Genomic DNA, 23,919 nt, shown 5'->3' on the forward strand with positions numbered 1-23,919 from the left:
CTTGTTCCTTTGTTTAAGAAGGGTAGCAAGGATAAACCAGGGAACTACAGACCGGTGAGCCTTACGTCAGTGGTAGGGAAATTACTGGAGAGAATTCTTCAAGACAGTGGGCGGAATTCTCCGACCTCCCACAGGGTCGGGGAATCGCCCGGGGCCAGAATTCTCCTCCAGCCGGGAAACGGCGAGAGCGGGAATCACGCGGGGATCGGCGTGCCCCCGCGGCGATTCTCCAGCCCGCGATGGGCTGAATTCCTGCCACTGACTGAATTGGAGCACCTCTGGTGCCGGTGGGATAGTCCCCCAGCGTCCGGGGGGGGGGGGCGCGGGGCGATCAGACCCCGGGATGTGCCCCCACGGTGGCCTGGCCCACGATCAGGGCCAACCGATCGGCGGGCGGGCCAGTGCCGTGGGGGCACTCTTTTTCTTCCGCCGCCGCCACGGTCTCCGCCATGGCGGAGGCGAAAAAGACCCCCCCTACCGCGCATGCACCGGTGGTGACATCAGCGGCGGCTGACGCACTGGCGCATGCGCGAACCGGCAAAGGCCTATCGGTCAGCTCCGACGTCGGGCGGTGGGCATCAAAGGCCGTTGGCGCCGGTTTTGCCGCCAGTCGGTGAGGCGCCAACCACTCCGGCGTGAGCCTAGCCCCTAAAGGTGCGGAGAATTATTCACCTTCTCTCCCTGGGCCTGCAGCACCTTCTCTCCCTGGTCCCGCAGCACCTTCTCTCTCTGGGCCTGCAGCACCTTCTCTCCCTGAGCCAGCAGCACCTTCTCTCCCTGGGTCCCGCAGCACCTTCTCTCCCTGGGCCCCGCAGCACCTTCTCTCCCTGGGTCCCGCAGCACCTTCTCTCCCTGGGCCTGCAGCAGCTTCTCTCCCTCCTCCCGCAGCACCTTCTCTCTCTGGGCCTGCAGCACCTTCTCTCTCTGGGCCTGCAGCACCTTCTCTCCCTGGGCCTCCCAGCAGCTTCTCTCCCTGCTCCCTGCAGCAGCTTCTCTCCCTGCTCCCGCAGCACCTTCTCTCCCTGCTCCCTGCAGCACCTTCTCTCCCTGCTCCCTGCAGCAGCTTCTCTCCCTGCTCCCGCAGCACCTTCTCTCCCTGCTCCCTGTAGCAGCTTCTCTCCCTGCTCCCTGCAGCAGCTTCTCTCCCTGCTCCCTGCAGCAGCTGCTCTCCCTGCTCCCTGCAGCAGCTTCTCTCCCTGCTCCTGCAGCACCTTCTCTCCCTGCTCCCTGCAGCAGCTTCTCTCCCTGCTCCCTGCAGCAGCTTCTCTCCCTGCTCCCGCAGCACCTTCTCTCCCTGCTCCCTGCAGCAGCTTCTCTCCCTGCTCCCTGCAGCAGCTTCTCTCCCTGCTCCCTGCAGCAGCTTCTCTCCCTGCTCCCTGCAGCAGCTTCTCTCCCTGCTCCCGCAGAACCTTCTCTCCCTGGGCCTGCAGCACCTTCTCTCCCTGCTCCCGCAGCACCTTCTCTCCCTGCTCCCTGCAGCACCTTCTCTCCCTGCTCCCTGCTGCAGCTTCTCTCCCTGCTCCCGCAGCACCTTCTCTCCCTGGGCCTGCAGCACCTTCTCTCCCTGGGCCTGCAGCACCTTCTCTCCCTGGGCCTGCAGCACTTTCTCTCCCTGCTCCCTGCAGCAGCTTCTTTCCCTGCTCCCGCAGCACCTTCTCTCCCTGCTCCCTGCAGCAGCTTCTCTCCCTGCTCCCGCAGCACCTTCTCTCCCTGGGCCTGCAGCACCTTCTCTCCCTGCTCCCTGCAGCACCTTCTCTCCCTGTTCCACAGCACCTTCTCTCCCTGGGCCCTGCAGCACCTTCTCTCCCTGGGCCTGCAGCACCTTCTCTCCCTGCTCCCGCAGCACCTTCTCTCCCTGGGCCTGCAGCACCTTCTCTCCCTGCTCCTGCAGCAGCTTCTCTCCTGGGCATGCAGCACCGTCTCTCCCTGGGCCTGCAGCACCTTCTCTCCCTGCTCCCGCAGCACCTTCTCTCCCTGCTCCCGCAGCACCTTCTCTCCCTGGGCCTGCAGCACCTTCTCTCCCTAGGCCTGCAGCACCCTTCTTCCCTGGGCCTGCAGCACATTCTCTCCCTGGGCCTGCAGCACCTTCCCTTCCTGGGCCTGCAGCACCTTCTCTCGCTGGGCCTGCAGCACCTTCTCTCCCTGCTCCCGCAGTACCTTCTCTCCCTGCTCCCGCAGCACCTTCTCTCCCTGGGCCTGCAGCACCTTCTCTCCCTGGGCCTGCAGCACCTTCTCTCCCTGCTCCCGCAGCACCTTCTCTCCCTGGGCCTGCAGCACCTTCTCTCCCTGCTCCTGCAGCACCTTCTCTCCCTGGGCCTGCAGCACCTTCTCTCCCTGCTCCCGCAGCACCTTCTCTCCTTGGGCCCCGCAGCACCTTCTCTCCCTGGGCCTGCAGCACCTTCTCTCCCTGGGCCTGCAGCACTTTCTCTCCCTGGGCCTGCAGCACTTTCTCTCCCTGGGCCTGCAGCACCTTCTCTCCCTGGGTCTGCTGCACCTTCTCTCCCTGGCCCCGCAGCACCTTCACTCCCTGGGCCTGCAGCACCTTCTCTCCCTGGGCCTGCAGCACCTTCTCTCCCTGCTCCCGCAGCACCTTCTCTCCCTGGGCCTGCAGCACCTTCTCTCCCTGGGCCTGCAGCACCTTCTCTCCCTGCTCCCTGCTGCAGCTTCTCTCCCTGCTCCCGCAGCACCTTCTCTCCCTGGGCCTGCAGCACCTTCTCTCCCTGGGCCTGCAGCACCTTCTCTCCCTGAGCCTGCAGCACCTACTCTCCCTGGGCCCTGCAGCACCGTCTCTCCCTGAGCCTGCAGCACCTTCTCTCCCTGGACCTGCAGCACCTTCTCTCCCTGGGCCTGCAGCACGTGTCTCTCCCTGAGGCCTGCAGCACCGTCCTCTCCCTGGGCCTGCAGCACCTTCTCTCCCGGTGCCCTGCACCACCTGCTCTCCCTGGGCCTGCACCACCTTCCTCTCCCTGGGCCTGCAGCACCTTCTCTCCCTGGGCCCTGCAGCACCTCTCCTCCCTGAGCCTGCAGCACCTCCTCTCCCTGGGCCCTGCAGCACCTTCTCTCCCTGGGCCTGCAGAACCTTCTCTCCCTGAGCCTGCAGCACCTTCTCTCCCTGGGCCCTGCAGCACCTTCCTCCTCCCTGGGCACCTGCAGCACCTTCTCTCCTGGGCCTGCATCCCTTCTCTGGCCCTGGGTCCTTCAGCACCTTTCTCTCCTCGGGCCCCGCCGCACCTTCTTCTCCCTGGGCCCTGCAGCATCTTTTCTCCCTTCTCCTGCAGCACCTTCTCTCCCTGGGCCCTGCAGCACCTTCTCTCCCTGCTCCCTGCAGCACCTGCTCTCCCTGCTCCCACAGCACCTTCTCTCCCTGGGTCTGCAGCACCATCTCTCCCTGCTCCCGCAGCACCTTCTCTCTCTGGTCCTGCAGCACCTTCTCTCCCTGGTCCTGCAGCACCTTCTCTCCCTGGGCCTGCAGCACCTTCTCTCCCTGGGCCAGCAGCACCTTCTCTCCCTGGGCCTGCAGCACCTTCTCTCCCTGGGCCTGCAGCACCTCCTCTCCCTGAGCCTGCAGCACCTTCTCTCCTGGGCCTGCAGCACCTTCTCTCCCTGGGCCTGCAGCACCTTCTCTCCCTGGGCCTGCAGCACCTTCTCTCCCTGGGCCTGCAGCACCTTCTCTCCCTGGGCCCCGCAGCACCTTCTCTCCCTGGGCCTGCATCACCTTCTCTGCCTGGGTCTTCAGCACCTTCTCTCTCTGGGCCTGCAGCACCTTCTCTCCCTGGGCCTGCAGCATCTTTTCTCCCTTCTCCTGCAGCACCTTCTCTCCCTGGGCCCTGCAGCACCTTCTCTCCCTGCTCCCTGCAGCACTTTCTCTCCCTGCTCCCGCAGCACCTTCTCTCCCTGAGGCCTGCAACACCTTCTCTCCCTGCTCCCGCAGCACCTTCTCTCCCTGGGCCCTCCACCTCCGTCTCTCCCTGGGCCCTGCAGCACCTTCTCTCCCTGGGCCTGGAGTACCTTCTCTCCCTGGGCCTGCAGCACCTTCTCTCCCTGGGCCTGCAGCACCTTCTCTCCCTGGGCCTGCAGCACCTTCTCTCCCTGAGCCTGCAGCACCTTCTCTCCCTGGGCCTGCAGCACCTTCTCTCCCTGAGCCTGCAGCACCTTCTCTCCCTGGGCCTGCAGCACCTTCTCTCCCTGGGCCTGCAGCACCTTCTCTCCCTGGGCCTGCAGCACCTTCTCTCCCTGGGCCTGCAGCACCTTCTCTCCCTGGGCCCCGCAGCACCTTCTCTCCCTGGGCCTGCATCACCTTCTCTCCCTGGGCCTGCAGCACCTTCTCTCCCTGGGCCTGCAGCACCTTCTCTCCCTGAGCCTGCAGCACCTTCTCTCCCTGGGCCTGCAGCACCTTCTCTCCCTGGGCCTGCAGCACCTTCTCTCCCTGGGCCTGCAGCACCTTCTCTCCCTGCTCCCGCAGCACCTTCTCTCCCTGGTCCTGCAGCACCTTCTCTCCCTGGTCCTGCAGCACCTTCTCTCCCTGGGCCTGCAGCACCTTCTCTCCCTGGGCCTGCAGCACCTTCTCTCCCTGGGCCTTCAGCACCTTCTCTCCCTGGGCCTGCAGCACCTTCTCTCCCTGCTCCCGCAGCACCTTCTCTCCCTGAGCCTGCAGCACCTTCTCTCCCTGGGCCTGCAGCACCTTCTCTCCCTGGGCCTGCAGCACCTTCTCTCCCTGGGCCTGCAGCACCTTCTCTCCCTGAGCCTGCAGCATCTTCTCTCCCTAGACCTGCAGCACCTTCTCTCCCTGGGCCTGCATCACCTTCTCTCCCTGGGCCCCGCAGCACCTTCTCTCCCTGGGCCTGCAGCACCTTCTCTCCATGGGCCTGCAGCACCGTCTCTCCCTGCTCCCGCAGCACTTTCTCTCCCTGGGCCTGCAGCACCTTCTCTCCCTGGGCCCCGCACCTTCTCTCCCTGGGCCTGCAGCACCTTCACTCCCTGCTCCTGCAGCACCTTCTCTCCCTGGACCTTCAGCACCTTCTCTTCCTGGGCCTGCAGCACCTTCTCTCCCTGGGCCTGCAGCACCTTCTCTCCCTGGACCCTGCAGCACCTTCTCTCCCTGGGCCTGCAGCACCTTCTCTCCCTGGGCCTGCAGCACCTTCTCTCCCTGGGCCTGCAGCACCTTCTCTCCCTGGGCCTCCCAGCACCTTCTCTCCCGGAGGCCGCAGGACCTTTTATCCCTGGGCCTGCAGCACCTTCTCTCCCTGGACCCTGCAGCACCTTCTCTCCCTGGGCCTGCAGCACCTTCTCTCCCTGGGGCCTGCAGCACCTTCTCTCCCTGAGCCTGCAGCACCTTCTCTTCCTGGGCACCGCAGCACCTTCTCTCCCTGGGCCTCCATCACCTTCTCTCCCTGGGTCTGCAGCACCTTCTCTCCCTGGGCCTGCAGCACCTTCTCTCCCTGGGCCTGCAGCATCTTCTATCCCTGCTCCTGCAGCACCTTCTCTCCCTGGGCCCTGCAGCACCTTCTCTCCCTGCTCCCTGCAGCACTTTCTCTCCCTGCTCCCACAGCACCTTCTCTCCCTGGGCCTGCAGCACCATCTCTCCCTGCTCCCGCATTACCTTCTCTCCCTGGGCCTGCAGCACCTTCTCTCACTGGGCCTGCAGCACTTTCTCTCCCTGGGCCCCGCACCTTCTCTCCATGGGCCTGCAGCACCGTCTCTCCCTGCTCCCGCAGCACCTTCTCTCCCTGGGCCTGCAGCACTTTCTCTTTCTGCTTCCGCAGCACCTTCTCTCCCTTGGCCTACAGCACCGTCTCTCCCTGGGCCTGCAGCACCTTCTCTCCCTGGGCCTGCAGCACCTTCTCTCCCTGGGCCTTCAGCACCTTCTCTCCCTGCTCCCGCAGAACCTTCTCTCCCTGGGCCTGCAGCACCGTCTCTCCCTGGGCCTGCAGCACCTTCTCTCCCTGGGCCTTCAGCACCTTCTCTCCCTGGGCCTTCAGCACCTTCTCTCCCTGCTCCCGCAGAACCTTCTCTCCCTGGGCCTGCAGCACCTTCTCTCCCTGGGCCTGCAGCACCTTCTCTCCCTGGGCACCGCAGCACCTTCTCTCCCTGGGCCTGCATCACCTTCTCTCCCTGGGTCTGCAGCACCTTCTCTCCCTGAGCCTGCAGCACCTTCTCTCCCTGGGCCTGCAGCACCTTCTCTCCCTGGGCCTGCAGCACCTTCTCTCCCTGGGCCTGCAGCATCTTCTCTCCCTGCTCCTGCAGCACCTTCTCTCCCTGGGCCCTGCAGCACCTTCTCTCCCTGCTCCCTGCAGCACCTTCTCTCCCTGCTCCCACAGCACCTTCTCTCCCTGGGCCTGCAGCACCATCTCTCCCTGCTCCCGCATTACCTTCTCTCCCTGGGCCTGCAGCACCTTCTCTCACTGGGCCTGCAGCACCTTCTCTCCCTGGGCCCCGCACTTCTCTCCATGGCCTGCAGCACCTTCTCTCCCTGCTCCCGCAGCACCTTCTCTCCCTGGGCCTGCAGCACTTTCTCTTTCTGCTTCCGCAGCACCTTCTCTCCCTTGGCCTGCAGCACCGTCTCTCCTGGGCCTGCAGCACCTTCTCTTTTGGGCCCTGCAGCACCTTCTCTCCCTGCTCCCTGCAGCACCTTCTCTCCCTGGGCCTGCAGCACCTTCTCTCCCTGGGCCTGCAGCACCATCTCTCCCTGCTCCCGCATTACCTTCTCTCCCTGGGCCTGCAGCACCTTCTCTCACTGGGCCTGCAGCACCTTCTCTCCCTGGGCCCCGCACCTTCTCTCCATGGGCCTGCAGCACCGTCTCTCCCTGCTCCCGCAGCAGCTTCTCTCCCTGGGCCTGCAGCACTTTCTCTTTCTGCTTCCGCAGCACCTTCTCTCCCTGGGCCTGCAGCACCTTGTCTCCCTGGGCCTGCAGCACCTTCTCTCCCTGCTCCCGCAGAACCTTCTCTCCCTGGGCCTGCAGCACCGTCTCTCCCTGGGCCTGCAGCACCTTCTCTCCCTGGGCCTTCAGCACCTTCTCTCCCTGGGCCTTCAGCACCTTCTCTCCCTGCTCCCGCAGAACCTTCTCTCCCTGGGCCTGCAGCACCTTCTCTCCCTGGGCCTGCAGCACCTTCTCTCCCTGAGCCTGCAGCATCTTCTCTCCCTAGACCTGCAGCACCTTCTCTCCCTGGGCCTGCATCACCTTCTCTCCCTGGGCCCCGCAGCACCTTCTCTCCCTGGGCCTGCAGCACCTTCTCTCCATGGGCCTGCAGCACCGTCTCTCCCTGCTCACGCAGCACTTTCTCTCCCTGGGCCTGCAGCACCTTCTCTCCCTGGGCCCCGCACCTTCTCTCCCTGGGCCTGCAGCACCTTCACTCCCTGGGCCTCCCAGCACCTTCTCTCCCTGGGCCTGCAGCACCTTCACTCCCTGCTCCTGCAGCACCTTCTCTCCCTGGACCTTCAGCACCTTCTCTTCCTGGGCCTGCAGCACCTTCTCTCCCTGGGCCTGCAGCACCTTCTCTCCCTGGACCCTGCAGCACCTTCTCTCCCTGGGCCTGCAGCACCTTCTCTCCCTGGGCCTGCAGCACCTTCTCTCCCTGGGCCTGCAGCACCTTCTCTCCCTGGGCCTCCCAGCACCTTCTCTCCCGGAGCCCGCAGGACCTTTTATCCCTGGGCCTGCAGCACCTTCTCTCCCTGGACCCTGCAGCACCTTCTCTCCCTGGGCCTGCAGCACCTTCTCTCCCTGGGGCCTGCAGCACCTTCTCTCCCTGAGCCTGCAGCACCTTCTCTTCCTGGGCACCGCAGCACCTTCTCTCCCTGGGCCTGCATCACCTTCTCTCCCTGGGTCTGCAGCACCTTCTCTCCCTGGGCCTGCAGCACCTTCTCTCCCTGGGCCTGCAGCATCTTCTATCCCTGCTCCTGCAGCACCTTCTCTCCCTGGGCCCTGCAGCACCTTCTCTCCCTGCTCCCTGCAGCACCTTCTCTCCCTGCTCCCACAGCACCTTCTCTCCCTGGGCCTGCAGCACCATCTCTCCCTGCTCCCGCATTACCTTCTCTCCCTGGGCCTGCAGCACCTTCTCTCACTGGGCCTGCAGCACTTTCTCTCCCTGGGCCCCGCACCTTCTCTCCATGGGCCTGCAGCACCGTCTCTCCCTGCTCCCGCAGCACCTTCTCTCCCTGGGCCTGCAGCACTTTCTCTTTCTGCTTCCGCAGCACCTTCTCTCCCTTGGCCTACAGCACCGTCTCTCCCTGGGCCTGCAGCACCTTCTCTCCCTGGGCCTGCAGCACCTTCTCTCCCTGGGCCTTCAGACACTTCTCTCCCTGCTCCCGCAGACCTTCTCTCCCTGGGCCTGCAGCACCGTCTCTCCCTGGGCCTGCAGCACCTCTCTCCCTGGGCCTTCAGCACCTTCTCTCCCTGGGCCTTCAGCACCTTCTCTCCCTGCTCCCGCAGAACCTTCTCTCCCTGGGCCTGCAGCACCTTCTCTCCCTGGGCCTGCAGCACCTTCTCTCCCTGGGCACCGCAGCACCTTCTCTCCCTGGGCCTGCATCACCTTCTCGTCCCGGGGTCTGCAGCACCTTCTCTCCCTGGGCCTGCAGCACCTTCTCTCCCTGGGCCTGCAGCAATCTTCTCTCCTGCTCCTGCAGCACCTTCTCCTCCTGGGCCCTGCAGCACCTTCTCTCCCTGCTCCCTGCAGCACCTTCTCTCCCTGCTCCCACAGCACCTTCTCTCCCTGGGCCTGCAGCCCATCTCTCCCTGCTCCCGCATTACCTTCTCTCCCTGGGCCTGCAGCACCTTCTCTCACTGGGCCTGCAGCACCTTCTCTCCCTGGGCCCCGCACCTTCTCTCCATGGGCCTGCAGCACCGTCTCTCCCTGCTCCCGCAGCACCTTCTCTCCCTGGGCCTGCAGCACTTTCTCTTTCTGCTTCCGCAGCACCTTCTCTCCCTTGGCCTGCAGCACCGTCTCTCCCTGGGCCTGCAGCACCTTCTCTTTTTGGGCCCTGCAGCACCTTCTCTCCCTGCTCCCTGCAGCACCTTCTCTCCCTGCTCCCACAGCACCTTCTCTCCCTGGGCCTGCAGCACCATCTCTCCCTGCTCCCGCATTACCTTCTCTCCCTGGGCCTGCAGCACCTTCTCTCACTGGGCCTGCAGCACCTTCTCTCCCTGGGCCCCGCACCTTCTCTCCATGGGCCTGCAGCACCGTCTCTCCCTGCTCCCGCAGCAGCTTCTCTCCCTGGGCCTGCAGCACTTTCTCTTTCTGCTTCCGCAGCACCTTCTCTCCCTGGGCCTGCAGCACCTTGTCTCCCTGGGCCTGCAGCACCTTCTCTCCCTGCTCCCGCAGAACCTTCTCTCCCTGGGCCTGCAGCACCGTCTCTCCCTGGGCCTGCAGCACCTTCTCTCCCTGGGCCTTCAGCACCTTCTCTCCCTGGGCCTTCAGCACCTTCTCTCCCTGCTCCCGCAGAACCTTCTCTCCCTGGGCCTGCAGCACCGTCTCTCCCTGGGCCTGCAGCACCTTCTCTCCCTGGCCCCGCAGCACCTTCTCTCCCTGGGCCTGCAGCACCTTCTCTCTCTGGGCCTGCAGCATCTTCTCTCCCTGGGCCCCGCAGCACCTTCTCTCCCTGCTCCCGCAGCACCTTCTCTCCCTGGTCCTGCAGCACCTTCTCTCCCTGGGCCTGCAGCACCTTCTCTCCCTGGGCCTGCAGCACCTTTACTCCCTGGGCCTGCAGCACCTTCTCTCCCTGCTCCCGCAGCACCTTCTCTCCCTGGGCCTGCAGCACCATCTCTCCCTGGGCCTGCAGCACCTTCTCTCCCTGCTCCCGCAGCACCGTCTCTCCCTGGGTCCTGCACCACCTTCTCTCCCTAGGCCTGCAGCTCCTTCTCTCCTAGGGTCCTGCAGTAACCTTTTCTCTTCTATCTCTCCCCCCAAAATCCTTTCTCTCTCTCCCCTGCACTCTTATCACCACTGATGATTGCTGCTCATCCAGTCAGCGAATTTTTTCTGCAATCAGAGAATATATTTCTCCCAGCATAGGAGTGAAACTACCAGCAGAAAATACAGGAGAGTAAAATTCTGTGTTTGGAATAGCAGCCCGTTGCAGGATTTTCAACTTCACTAATTAACTTCCAACACTAATTAACTTCTGAAAGAATGAGATTTCATGCATCGAAAATTAATATTTTCAGGGTCAGAGAGGGTATTTGACTGTAATTAAAAATGATCGTGCCTTTAAACATTCACGTACTCTTGAATACACCAGCCTAAATTTCTCTGGCATCTTTAATGGGGAACAAAACAGATTATCTCTGAGAGCAACTGTTTGATATCGACATTTCAATATGGATGTGCAGATGCTGTCCGATTTATTCCATAATACTCCATAATAATTGGACTCCTTTATTACTCTGAAGCCTGAGTCAAAGTAGGTTTCTTTTATTTTCACCTGAACATGTATAAATGTAGAAAACCAGAATTCTGAACGACTGGCAGGCAACCGATACTGTCTTGCAAACAGGTACACAAACAGCTGCAGTTCCTTTCCAAATACACATCCCAGCTTGGACCTATAATGTAATTCCTTCACTGTCACTTACTTTGGGCATGAATCCAAAGCCTTCAGATGCAGAACTGGAAGTGGTAGTGCAGACATCTAGTGAGGAGGATTACATTTAAGAGTTAGGGGTTGGAGTTGAGGAAAGACCTAGGAGGTTAGTTGAGTTATGAGAGCATTCTGATCAGCTGATTCACAAGTCATTCAGCATTGTCCCCATAACAAAATGAAAAGTGAAGCAAAATGCACGAAGATCGCTGGCGATTCTTCAGATTCATTCATGAGTTGTGGCCATTTTTGGCAAAGTTATTGATTAATAACCAAAGGGACAAAGGGACAGGTGGTCTGAGGTGCATTTGTTTTAATGCGAGAAGTTAGCAGGTAAGGCAGATTAATTTAGAGCTTGGATTAGTACCTGGGAATATGATGTTATTGGTATTACTGAGACTTGGCAGAAAGCAGGAAATTATAGGCCAGTGAGCTTAACTTCGGTAGTAGGGAAGATGCTGGAATCTATCATCAAGGAAGAAATTGCGAAGCATCTGGATAGAAATTGTCCCATTGGGCAGACGCAGCATGGGTTCATAAAGGGCAGGTCGTGCCTAACTAATTTAGTGGAATTTTTTGAGGACATTACCAGTGCAGTAGATAACGAGGAGCCGATGGATGTGGTATATCTGGATTTCCAGGAAGCCTTTGACAAGGTGCCACACAAAAGGTTGCTGCATAAGATAAAGATGCATGGCATTAAGGGTAAAGTAGTAGCATGGATAGAGGATTGGTTAATTAATAGAAAGCAAAGAGTTGGGATAAATGGGTGTTTCTCTGGTTGGCAATCAGTAGCTAGTGGTGTCCCTCAGGGATCCGTGTTGGGCCCACAATTGTTCACAATTTACATAGATGATTTGGAGTTGAAGACCAAGGGCAATGTGTCCAAGTTTGCAGATGACACTAAGATGAGTGGTAAAGCGAAAAGTGCAGAGGATACTGGAAGTCTGCAGAGGGATTTGGATAGGTTAAGTGAATGGGCTTGGGTCTGGCAGATGGAATACAATGTTGACAAATGTGAGGTTATCCATTTTGGTAGGAATAACAGCAAACGGGATTATTATTTAAACGATAAAATATTAAAACATGCCGCTGTTCAGAGAGACTTGGGTGTGCTAGTGCATGAGTCACAGAAGGTTGGTTTACAAGTGCAACAGGTGATTAAGAAGGCAAATGGAATTTTCTCCTTCATTGCTAGAGGGATGGAGTTTAAGACTAGGGAGGTTATGTTGAAATTGTATAAGGTGTTAGTGCGGCCACACCTGGAGTATTGTGTTCAGTTTTGGTCTCCTTACTTGAGAAAGGACGTACTGGCACAGGAGGGTGTGCAGAGGAGATTCACTAGGTTAATCCCAGAGCTGAAGGGGTTGGATTACGAGGAGCGGTTGAGTAGACTGGGACAGTACTCGTTGGAATTTAGAAGGATGAGGGGGGATCTTATAGAAACATATAAAATTATGAAGGGTGTAGATAGGATAGATGCGGGCAGGTTGTTTCCACTGGCGGGTGACAGCAGAACTAGGGGACATAGCCTCAAAATAAGGGGAAGTAGATTTAGGACTGAGTTTAGGAGGAACTTCTTCACCCAAAGGGTTGTGAATCTATGGAATTCCTTGCCCAGTGAAGCAGTTGAGGCTCCTTCATTACATGTTTTTAAGGTAAAGATAGATAGTTTTTTGAAGAATAAAGGGATTAAGGGTTATGGTGTTCGGGCCAGAAAGTGGAGCTGAGTCCACAAAAGATCAGCCACGATCTAATTGAATGGCGGAGCAGGCTTGAGGGGCCAGATGGCCTACTCCTGCTCCTAGTTCTTATGTTCTTATGTTCTTGGTTGAGGGCTGGGCAAGACTGGCAACTGAATATCCCAGGGTATAGATGTTTCAGGAGGGATAGAGAGGGAGGTAAAAGGAATGGAGGAGTTGCATTACTGGTCAGAGATGATATCACAGCTGTGATTCAGGAGGGCACGATGGAGGATTTAAGCACTGAGGCAATATGGATAGAGCTAAGAAATAGGAAGGGTGCAGTAACATTGTTGGGACTTTACTACAGGCCTCCCAAAAGCGAGCGTGAAGTAGAGATACAAATATGTAGACAGATTATAGAACAACGTAGGAGCAATAGGATGGTTGTGATGGGAGATTTTAACTTCCCCAACATTGAATGGGACTCATGTAGTGATAGAGGCGTAGATGGAGCAGAATTTGTAAGGAGCATCCAGGAGAGTTTTTTAGATCAGTATGTAAATAGTCCAACTCGGGAAGGGGCCATACTGGACCTGGTATTGGGGGATGATCCCGGCCAGGTGGTTGACGTTTCAGTCGGCGATTACTTTGGGAATAGCGATCACAATTCCATAAGTTTTAGAATACTCATGGACAAAGACGAGAGTGGTCCTAAAGGAAGAGTGCTAAATTGGGGAACGGCCAACTATAACAAAATTCAGCAGGAGCTCGGTAATGTGGATTGGGAGCAGCTGTTTAAGGGTAAATCCACATTTGAAATGTGGGAGTGTTTTCAGGAAAGGTTGATTTGAGTGCAGGACAGACATGTCCCTGTGAAAATGAGGGATAGAAATGGCAAGATTAGGGAACCATGGATGACGGGTGGAATTGTGAGACTAGCTAACATGAAAAAGGAAGCATACATAAGATCGAGGCGACTCAAAACTGATGAAGCTTTGGAGGAATATTGGGAAAGTAGGACAAATCTCAAACGCGCAATAAAGAGGGCTAAAAGGGGTCATGAAATATCTTTGGCTAACAGAGTTAAGGAAAATCCCAAAGCCTTTTATTCGTATATAAGGAGCAAGAGGGTAATTAGAGAAAGGATTGGCCCACTCAAAGACAAAAGAGGGAATTTATGCGTGGAGTCAGAGGAAATGAGTGTGCTTCTTAATGAGTACTTTGCATCGGTATTCACCAAGGAGAGGGACATGATGGATGTTGAGGCTAGGGATGGATGTTTAAATACTCTAGGTCATGTCGGCATAAGGAAGGGGGAGGTTTTGGGTATCCTAAAAGGCATTAAGGTGGACAGGTCCCCAGGACCGGATGGGATCTATCCCAGGTTACTGAGGGAATCGAGGGTCGAAATAGCTGGGGCCTTAACAGATATCTTTGCAGCAACTTTGAGCACGGGTGAGGTCCCGGAGGACTGGAGAATTGCTAATGTTGTCCCTTTGTTTAAGAAGGGTAGCAGGGATAATCCAGGGAATTATAGACCTGTGAGCTTGAAATCAGTGGTAGGCAAACTGTTGGAGAAGATACTGAGGGATAGGATCTATTCACATTTGGAAGAAAATAGACTTATCAGTGATAGGCAGCATGGTTTTGTGCAGGGAAGGTCATGTCTTACAAACCTAATAGAATTCTTTGAGGAAGTGACAAAGTTAATTGATGAGGGAAGGGCTGTAGATGTCATATACATGGACTTCAATAAAGCATTTGATAAAGTTTCCCATGACAGGTTGATGGAAAAAGTGAAGTCGTATGGAGTTTAGGGTGTACTAGCTAGATGGATAAAGAACTGGCTGGGCAACAGGAGACAGTGAGTAGTAGTGGAAGGGAGTGTCTCAAAATGGGGAAAGGTGACTAGTGGTGTTCCACAGGGATCCGTGCTCGGACCACTGTTGTTTGTGATATACATAAATGACCTGGACGAAGGTATAAGTGGTCTGATGAGCATGTTTGCAGATGATACTAAGATTGGTGGAGTTGCAGATAGCGAGGCGGACTGTCCGAGAATACAGCAAAATATAGATAGATTGGAGAGTTGGGCAGAGAAATGGCAGATGGAGTTCAATCCAGGCAAATGCGAGATGATGCATTTTGGAAGATCTAACTCAAGAGCAGACTATATGGTCAATGGAAGAGTCCTGAGGAAAATTGATGTACAGAGAGATCTGGGAGTTCAGGTCCATTGTACCCTGAAGGTGGCAACGCAGGTCTATAGAGTGGTCAAGAAGGCATACAGCATGCTTGCCTTCATTGGACGGGGTATTGAGTACAAGAGTCAGCAAGTCTTGTTACAGTTGTATCGGACTTTGGTTAGGCCACATTTGGAATACTGCGTGCAGTTCTGGTCGCCACATTACCAGAAGGATGTGGATGCTTTAGCGAGGGTGCAGAGGAGGTTCACCAGGATGTTGCCTGGTATGGAGGGTGCTAGCTATGAAGAAAGGTTGAGTAGATTAGGATTGTTTTCATTGGAAAGACGGAGGTTGAGGGGGGACCTGATTGAGGTCTACAAAATTATGAGAGGTATGGACATTGTGGATAGCAACAAGCTTTTTCCAAGAGTGGGGGTGTCAATTACAAGGGGTCACAATTTCAAGGTGAGAGGGGGAAAGTTTAAGGCAGATGTGCGTGGAAAGTTTGTTACGCAGTGGGTGGTGGGTGCCTGGAATGCTTTGCCAGCGGAGGTGGTAGAGGCAGGTACGATAGCATCATTTAAGATGCATCTGGACAGATATATGAATGGGTGGGGAACAGAGAGATGTAGAGCTTGGAAAATAGACAGCAGGTTTAGATAAAGGATCTGGATCGGCGCAGGCTGGGAGGGCCGTAGGGCCTGTTCCTGTGCTGTAATTATCTTTGTTCTAATAAACGGGAGCAGGGGTTATGCAGAGAAGGCAGGACGAATGGGGTGAGTAACATATCAGCCACGATTGAATGTTGGGGCACCCTTGATGGGTCGAATGGCCTAATTCTGCTCTTATGTCTTATGGTCTAATTATAGCTCATCCCTAAATTGCTAAAATCACACACATTGAATAGAATGTTCTAGTGGATGTATTCACGATGTATTCACTTTTAAATAGTTCAAAAGATGTAGGGAGCTATCGAGTTTAGGAGAGGAATAGATGCCCTCACTGAATAGAATATACATGCAAGACTTTGAGAGATTCAAACTGAAATTTGGTGCAGTTCTATGTAACAAATTTTAATATACACTATCCTATCAGAACTCTATTCAGTGCAATATTGGGTAGAAACTAAATAACGAATCAAAGGTCGGCAACTGCCCAGCACAGTGTCAGCTATCCACATCTTACCTCAAATCTGTGCCTTCTGATTACTGTTTCTCCTGCCGATTAAACCTATCAAAATCTCTCATAACTTTGAACACGTGTAATTAAAACTCTTCTTAGCATGCTTCGCTACTAAAAGTAACAATATCTTCAATATGGGGGTGGCACAGTAATACAATGGTTAGCACTGTTGCTTCAAAGCACCAGGGACACTGATTCGATTCCCGACTTGGGTCACTGTCTGTGCGGAGTCTGCGTGTTCTCCCCCTGTCTGCGTGTTTCCCCCGGGTACTCCGATTTCCCCCCACAAGTTCCAAAAGACATGCTTGTTGGGTAAATTGGACATTCTGAATTCTCCCTCAGTGTTCCCGAACAGGCTCCAGAGTGTGGCGACTAGGGGATTTCCACAGTAACTTCATTGCAATGTTAAGCCTACTTGCTACACCAATAAATATTATTATACATAGTTTATTCCAAAAAGGATTGAACTTATTCTGGTTGTTATAATCACATCAGTGGTATAAATTTAACACAGCAGGCGTGTTTGGAATGTTAAATTAATTGTCAGAAAACATGCCCTTCCTACCACATGGATGTGCCAGTTTCAAACTGATTTATATACCACTCCAGGTTTCAAACAAAATTTACAATTAGACTAAAATAGTATTCAGGCAATCACTTGAAAGTTGATGTGATTAGAGATGGTCCTTTTGAGATGCTTTCAAATGCATTTGTAATATTAAGGCCTGGATTTTCCACCACAATCCCAAAATTGGATATGAAAGCAGTGAAAACAGGGCAAAAGGAGATTTAAGGCCCAGCTGCCATTCTCCATAATAAGCTCAATTTCTCTCCTCCAACAAAAATGTTGGTGGCCATCCATTCTCTGTCAGATGCAAAGAATGCCAGCTGGGATCAAGTCCTGGATTCCCATGCAATTCTGTTACTGTCTATTTCCTCTACCATTGCTCCCCAGAACATCCGGGGAAAGGTGGTGGGAGGTCTAATGTTGAAATGGAAATAACTCAATTTCTGGAAGTTGCTCTCCCCTTAACCTTTTCCAACTTCTTCAGTTGTTGTAGCTTTTGTCTGCTGCAGCACTGCCTGATTCGCATTGTTTGCAATGGCGGACTCAGTCTTTACTGCAAGAATCCTGGTGCAAGCAAGCGCTACATGCCAAGTGACTCCCTGACCCAGGAAAATGGAGCAAGGTCATGGATAAGCTGCCCTATCGGGCACCAAGCCTTAATTAAAAATCTTTCTCAGTTATTAACACTCTTACCACAAACTCAAAATGCCACGGAATAACAACTGTCTCATCACAAATGTACAGCAAAAAGGAAAATAAACCAAAATGTTTGCAGTAAAGTCTATCAAATGTTAGGAAAAGATCTCAACTCAAAGCGTAGGAAACTGGGAACATATTAGCAGGAGTAAGCCTTCCAGCCCCTCGAGCCTGATCCGCTATTCGATTAGATCATGACTGCTCGTACACCTCAACGCCATTTTCCCGCAAAATTCCCATATCCCTTAATAGCATTATTATCTATAGATCTCTGTCTTGAACGTGACTGAAATGCCACAGCCCTCTGGGGTCTAGAATTCCAAAGATTCACTATGCTCTGAATTCACTATGCCTCCTTCATCTCAATCCTTAATAACTTGCTCCTAATACCAAAACTATGTCCCCTGGTTCTGAACACCCTCCCTACCCCAGCCGGTGAAAACATCGTTTTGGCATCTCCCCTGTTTTCCCCTTAAGATTTTTGGCCGTTTTGATGAGATAAAAGAGATTTTTTTTAAACTTAACTCAGAAATCAATCCAGCAGCAGTGTTTAGCACTGTTGCCTCACAGCGCCAGGGTCCCAGGTTCGATTCCAACCTAGGATGACTGACAGTGTGGAATTTTCACATTCTCCCCGTGTCTGCGTGGGTTTCCTCTGGGTGCTCCGGCTTCCTCCCACAATAAAATGATGTGCAGGTTAGATGGATTGGCCATGCCAAATTGCCCTTAGTGTCCAAAGGTTAGGTGGGGTTACGGGATGGAGCGGGCAGTGGGCCTAGGTGGGGTTCACTTTCGGAGGGTCAGTGCAGACTCGGTGGGCCAAATGGCCTTCTTCTGCACTGTGGTGATTCTATGAAAAAGCCATGAAATATATTAGACAATGGAAAGTCTAATGCAATCAAGGGAGAAAAGTTACATCTGTGATGATGCCTGCTAAATTGGAGAATGGGCCTCACTGGGTAAAGGTCTCCACCCAGTCACTCCATGTTGCTGATGACTGGATAACTCATAGAGTTATAGAATCATAGAGGTTTACAGCATGGAACAGGCCCTTAGGCCCAACCTGTCCATACCAACCAGTTTTTATCACTAAGCTAGTCCCAGTAGCCCGCATTTGACCCATATCGCTCTACACCCGTCTTATCCATGCTTTTGCTTTTTAAAAGACAAAATTGTACCCGCTTCTACTACTGCCTCTGGCAACTCGTTCCAGACACTCACCACCCTCTATGTGAAACAAATTACCCCTCTGGATCCTTTTGTATCTCTCCCCTCCCACCTTTGGGAATAGATGTTGACTATCTACCCCAGGGGTGGGCAAACTACGGCCTGCGGGCCGCATGCGGCCCGCCAAAGGTCTTTATGCGGCCCACCAAGTCATTAAAAAAATAAAAAAAATGTTTTTTTTTAAATCTTTTTTTTAAATTTTTAATTATTTTTTTAAGGTTAATGGGGGGGGGGGGGGCTGTTGGGTTACTTACTGGTATAGGGTGGATACGTTGACTTGAGTAGGGTGATCATTGCTCGGCACAACGTCGAGGGCCGAAGGGCCTGTTCTGTGCTGTACTGTTCTATGTTCTATATGAGGCGCCCAGAATCATAACCGGGTGAAGTAATTATTTTACTTAATATACTATGCGGCCCTTTAAAATTGTGAATTTCTGAATGTGGCCCTTGCACGGAAAAGTTTGCCCACCCCTGATCTACCCTATCTATGCCACTCCTTATTTTATAGAGCTCTGTAAGATTAACCCTAAGCCTCCTATGCTGCAGGGAGAAAACAATAAAGTCGCAGGCTCCTCCCTCATTTGCTTCCAACCAGGAACTGTTTAAAACACAAATTTTTAATTGTTCAATTATTCAATCTCTAGTGCCAATCCATTCACTAGCATTCCACAATATGGTTTCAAGGCACTTTTTACTTTCCTTGATTAAAAAGTGGGTGCAATTCCTGAGCAAAATGGGATCTCATTTCCTCCCCTGAAAGGAAAAAACCCAGTTTTTTGCATAATTTCTTTACAAGGTATGAGCAAAGATTTTCTAGTTTGAACTGTTCCAGGAGAGCCCCCCAGTGTTCACCTTTGGTACAGAATTGCTACTGTTTTCTACGTGCTCAACACTGAGAGGTATACATGACAAATGGTCAGAACAGGCAGCCTAAATTGTGCCTGAAATTGTCAGGAACATATCAATTGAAAATGACAACAGTACGGAAAGATGCACCCTTTGCAAAAACATAGAGAAGTGTATGTATGAAAAAAGTGTGAACTGTATTAATCCCATTGGTGGAGATATATGTGCAGCACACCGAAAACCTAATGCATTTTGATGAATCTTGCATTCAGGTTACCAATCTATGTGTTGTGATATATGTTTATCATGTTTGAGTTCTCAGTTATTGCCAAGGTTACTTCTTGAACACCTTCCAAACCATTACCTCCTCGACGTAAAAGGGAAAATGCAAGAACTGCATAGGAACACCTCATTGTAAAATCGAAACAAAATAGAAATTAGCATGGCCCCAGTGCAAGGGTGGATTGCACATTGTGAACCATTCTATGATTCTTTCCAAGTTACGCACCATCCTGACTTGGATAGTCATAGTCGCCGGATCAAAATCCTGAAAAGCCCTACCCAGCAGCATTATGGAAGCACCTTCACCACAGAGACTACACCAGTCCAAAACAAATCTATTTCTATTCCATCAGCCAGACTCAGGGTTAGGGTGATTTAACATAGATCACAAAATGTGGATATTCCCAGTAAAGGTAAAGAGCTGGATTTTCTGTCGGCGGGATCATCCGCTTCACCGGCATCATACTCACGCCTGCGGATTTCCCGATGTCACGGGGGTGCCCACAATGGGAAATCCCATTGGCCGGCTGGCAGGATGGAGGATCCCGCTGCCAGCAGAGTCGCACCAGAAAAAGGGTGCGGCTGGATGGAGAATCCCACCCAAAGTCACCACAGTCCCAGATGACAATAGGCTGCTTTCCCCTTTGAGGGCGAGAGCTGACTGGTGGTGATTTAACCTGAGGATCACCACACCTCAGGCGAGGTGTAAGGTTGAGAAGGTGGTGCCTTCATGCATAACCCAGTATATTCCCGGTATCCAAGCTCCAAAACTACATTCAAATTATGACAAGACTGAAGTAAAGTTTTGTAGCGGAATTAAGGCAAATTGATTTGATGGCATCAAGTAAACATTGAAATGGTCGCATGTTAAAAATTGCTTTCATGTGAATTTATTGCTTTCTTGTTCTCTCTCACCAGGCTTTCCACCATATCTTTCTCCAAGGGTCCGAGAGTTCAAGCATCCCAGCTATTATGCCCGCTCATACATGCTTCAGCACAAAAAGACTCAGAAAGATCCAATCTTAACAGACTTTGGGCAACAGAGAAACAAGATGAAAAAGTTACAGCACATCTCTCTTCTTTACAACAGTTAAATAATCTATTGTAGAAGAGTCAGTTCTGTAAAGACAGGGCTCCTGATAATGATATGAGATAATGATAATTGTATATAGAAAAGCACTTTATAAGGCCCCACCCTACAACTAAATTAAATTCCTAAAGTCAGGAAGGTACAATGTATGTTAATTCAATCTGTGCTGCAGATGATAATCGGCCCAGAATTTCCAAAGAGGCCTGCCTGAAGGGAATAAAATCTTTTAATCTTTACTCTTATGTGCGGTATGTCAAGTCTGTACTGGTGTCATTTAGCTTTGCAATTATAGTTGAAGTTAAATTGTTTTACTTTCTGTTGATGTGTAAGGCATTGTTAGCATTCTGAATATGGTGACATGGGGATGCATGTCGAGGATTGCAAAGGATTCCCTTGGGCATCCTGCTGTCAGGCTGCTTTTTTGAGTAGACGGCCCAATACCAAGATCCTGCGGGTACAATGCAGGGAGGCATTGCAATTCAGCTGGCCCCCAATGCAATTCTGGCCAACCTCTGCATTACCTGGGTCACCACCTCCCCCCCCCCCCCCCCCAGTTTGGGGTGAACTGACTTGCAGGGGGCCCCTCCCCAGAGACCCCTAAATAAGGAGACACCCCACAGAGACCCCTAAATAAGGAGACACCCCACAGAGACCCCTAAATGAAGGGATGCCCCCAGAGACCCGTAATAAAGGGATGCCCCCCCCCCCGAGACCCTCTAAATAAAGAGACCCCCTCAGAAAAGTAACCTCTGTCAGGAGGCCCCCCAGAAGAAGCTTACCTAGTGGTCAGCTGGACACCCATCCATGGGCCACCCTCATCCTCACACTGGAAGATCTGCCCACCCCCCACCCCCAGCAGAACCCCTCCCCCAACGCTCTCCCCACAGAGACCCCCAAAATAAAAAGACTCCCCAGAAAAGTGATGCCTTTCAGGAAGCCCCCCCCCCCTGCCAGAAGAGATCCTTGTTAGAAAGCGCCCCCAGAAAAGAGACCACTGCCTGGGGGCTAGAGAGCAGTCCAGACATAGAAGTGAAAACATTACTGCTTTAAAACCTTTGAAATACTAACAACAAAGAACAAAGAAAATTACAGCACAGGAACAGGCCCTACGGCCCTCCCAGCCTGCGCCGATCCAGATCCTTTATCTAAACCTGTTGCCTATTTTCCAAGGTCTACTTCTCTCTGTTCCCCACCTGTTCATATATCTGTCCAGATGCATCTTAAGTGATGCTATCATGTCCGCCTCTACCACCTCAGCTGGCAAAGCATTCCAGGCACCCACCACCCTCTGCGTAAAAAACTTTCCACGCACATCTCCCTTAAACTTTCCCCCTCTCACCTTGAAATCGTGACCCCTTGTAATTGACACCCCCACTCTTGGAAAAAGCTTGTTGCTATCCACCCCGTCCATACCTCTCATAATTTTGTAGACCTCAATCAGGTCTCCCCTCAACTTCCGTCTTTCCAATGAAAACAATCCTAATCTACTCAACCTTTCTTCATAGCTAGCACCCTCCATACCAGGCAACATCCTGGTGAACCTCCTCTGCACCCTCGCTAAAGCATCCACATCCTTCTGGTAATGTGGCGACCAGAACTGCACACAGTATTCCAAATGTGGCCTAACCAAAGTCCGATACAACTGCAACAAGACTTGCTGACTCTTGTACTCAATACCCCGTCCAATGAAGGCAAGCATGCTGTATGCCTTCTTGACCACTCTATCGACCTGCATTGCCACCTTCAGGGTACAATGGACCTGAACTCCCAGATCTTTCTGTACATCAATTTTCCCCAGGACTCTTCCATTGACCATATAGCCTGCTCTTGAGTTAGATCTTCCAAAATGCATCACCTCCCATTTGCCTGGATTGAACTCCATCTGCCATTTCTCTGCCCAAGTAGGATTACATTAACACTGCAATAATGTTACTGTGAAAAGCCCCTAATCGCCACACCAGAGCGCTTGTTTAGGTATACTGAGGGAGAATTAAGTATGTTCAATTCACCTAACAGCACGTCTTTCGGGACTTGTAGGAGGAAACAGGAACGCCCGGAGGAAACCCACGCAGACACAGGGAAAACTTGCAGACTGCACAGACAATGACCTAAGCTGGGAATCGAACCTGGATCTCTGGCACACCTGCTGGCTCAAACACAGAAAGCACCACCTGTCAAATCCAGGAAAGAGGAAACCAGTCAGCTGTGTTTAAACCCCCTTGTGATGATCTTTGTCAGGGGTTTTGTAGGATAAAAGGTCCAGTGATCACAAAGATACTCAAAGCTTTTTTGAAGAACTAAACTAATTTTATTAACACTATTAAATTTGAGTTTGACACTTATTCTGAATAGCAGACATATATATAATAACTAAACTAAACTCACTACACTATCTCTATCCACTAACTATAACAATTATATCTTAACTAACTCGGCAATGCACTATGAATCTTATCATTGTCAGCTCCAGATCTAGTCTGCTCCCTGAGCCGAAGAGCCAGTGCTATTTATAGTCCTGTTCCTTAGCTCCTTCTAGCGGCTAGGCTTAACGTAACAAGAACTCTTTGCATGCTGCACATTGTATAATGTCACAACCTCCTTTCTTTTACAAAAAAAGTTCCACTTTTTTTCATATCAGGTTGAATGGCTGTACATTTTCCTGTTTACAGTATTATACAGCATGTCACCAATGATAGAACCAATGTTAGATTTACAGATTTAATCTGTTTGGAGGTTTCCTACATCTTGTAGACCTTCTAAATGTTATGACATTGTTATTTGCATTGTCTGGTACATGTGACAATATAGCTTTTTGAAAGTCATTTATAGGAAATATGAGTTGTTGACTCGTTGTGGCTGATTCTGTGAAGGTAATAGGTTGTTTAAGTTTCAAGAGATCTCTTCTGTTTCTACAAAAAATCTTTCCAGATTCTGTTCTGATCATGTGTGATCTTGATGTGAGTTCATTGAGTACTTTCGCAATGTCCATCCATCCACCTTCATGATTGCAAATGTGTACAATATCACCTTCTCGGAGTGTAGATAGTGGTTTGGAGTTTTTTGTTGCAATACGTCTTTTGCTTATTCTTCAGTTGCCGCATTTTCTGATGCACGACTTGTTCAACTTTGTTTGGAATAATTACGATGGTAGGGTCGTATGTATTTTTCATCCCGTCAAGAGTAGTGCTGGAGAGAGCCCCGATGACAATGGTGTAGCCCTGTGTGCTAAACCAAAGTCATTTCTGTCCTCCATTGTTTTCTTGAGAAGCTGCTTCACAATTACCACCCCTTTTTCAGCTTTCCCGTTTGCCTGCGGGCAAAGTGGGCTGGAAGTTACATGTATAAAGTTGTAGTCATTGATAAATCGTAACCACTCCAGGCTGCTAAAACACGGTGCATTGTCTGTGACAACATTGTCTGTGACAACAGGGGGCAGCAGAGCAGAGCTTCTGATTGGCTGTTCCGGGGAGATTTGCATACGTGCGGTGTGGTCAGCGTAAGTTGAAGGTGTACCTGCATCAGTGACCCAAGGAGTTCGACGGAAGTCAAGCATCCAGCAGGGGGCAGCAGAGCAGAGCTTCTGATTG

The 23,919-nt window shown here is 52.5% G+C and overlaps 1 protein-coding gene across 4 annotated transcripts in view; it reads left to right on the forward strand.

The window, feature by feature from the left end:
• The window catches only part of LOC119972695 (calcium/calmodulin-dependent 3',5'-cyclic nucleotide phosphodiesterase 1A-like), a 782,449-nt gene extending 761,887 nt beyond the window's left edge, over positions 1 to 20,562 (forward strand). For all 4 annotated transcript variants that reach the window (XM_038809816.1, XM_038809818.1, XM_038809817.1 and 1 more), the window contains one exon: positions 20,161 to 20,562. In XM_038809816.1, coding sequence (XP_038665744.1) covers positions 20,161 to 20,336 — 176 coding nt within the window. In that variant the 3' untranslated portion in view covers positions 20,337 to 20,562. The remainder of the gene's footprint in view (positions 1 to 20,160) is intronic.
• Positions 20,563 to 23,919: the final 3,357 nt, after the last annotated feature.

Source organism: Scyliorhinus canicula, chromosome 10 (assembly GCF_902713615.1).
Source record: "Scyliorhinus canicula chromosome 10, sScyCan1.1, whole genome shotgun sequence".
Lineage (NCBI taxonomy): Eukaryota > Metazoa > Chordata > Chondrichthyes > Carcharhiniformes > Scyliorhinidae > Scyliorhinus > Scyliorhinus canicula.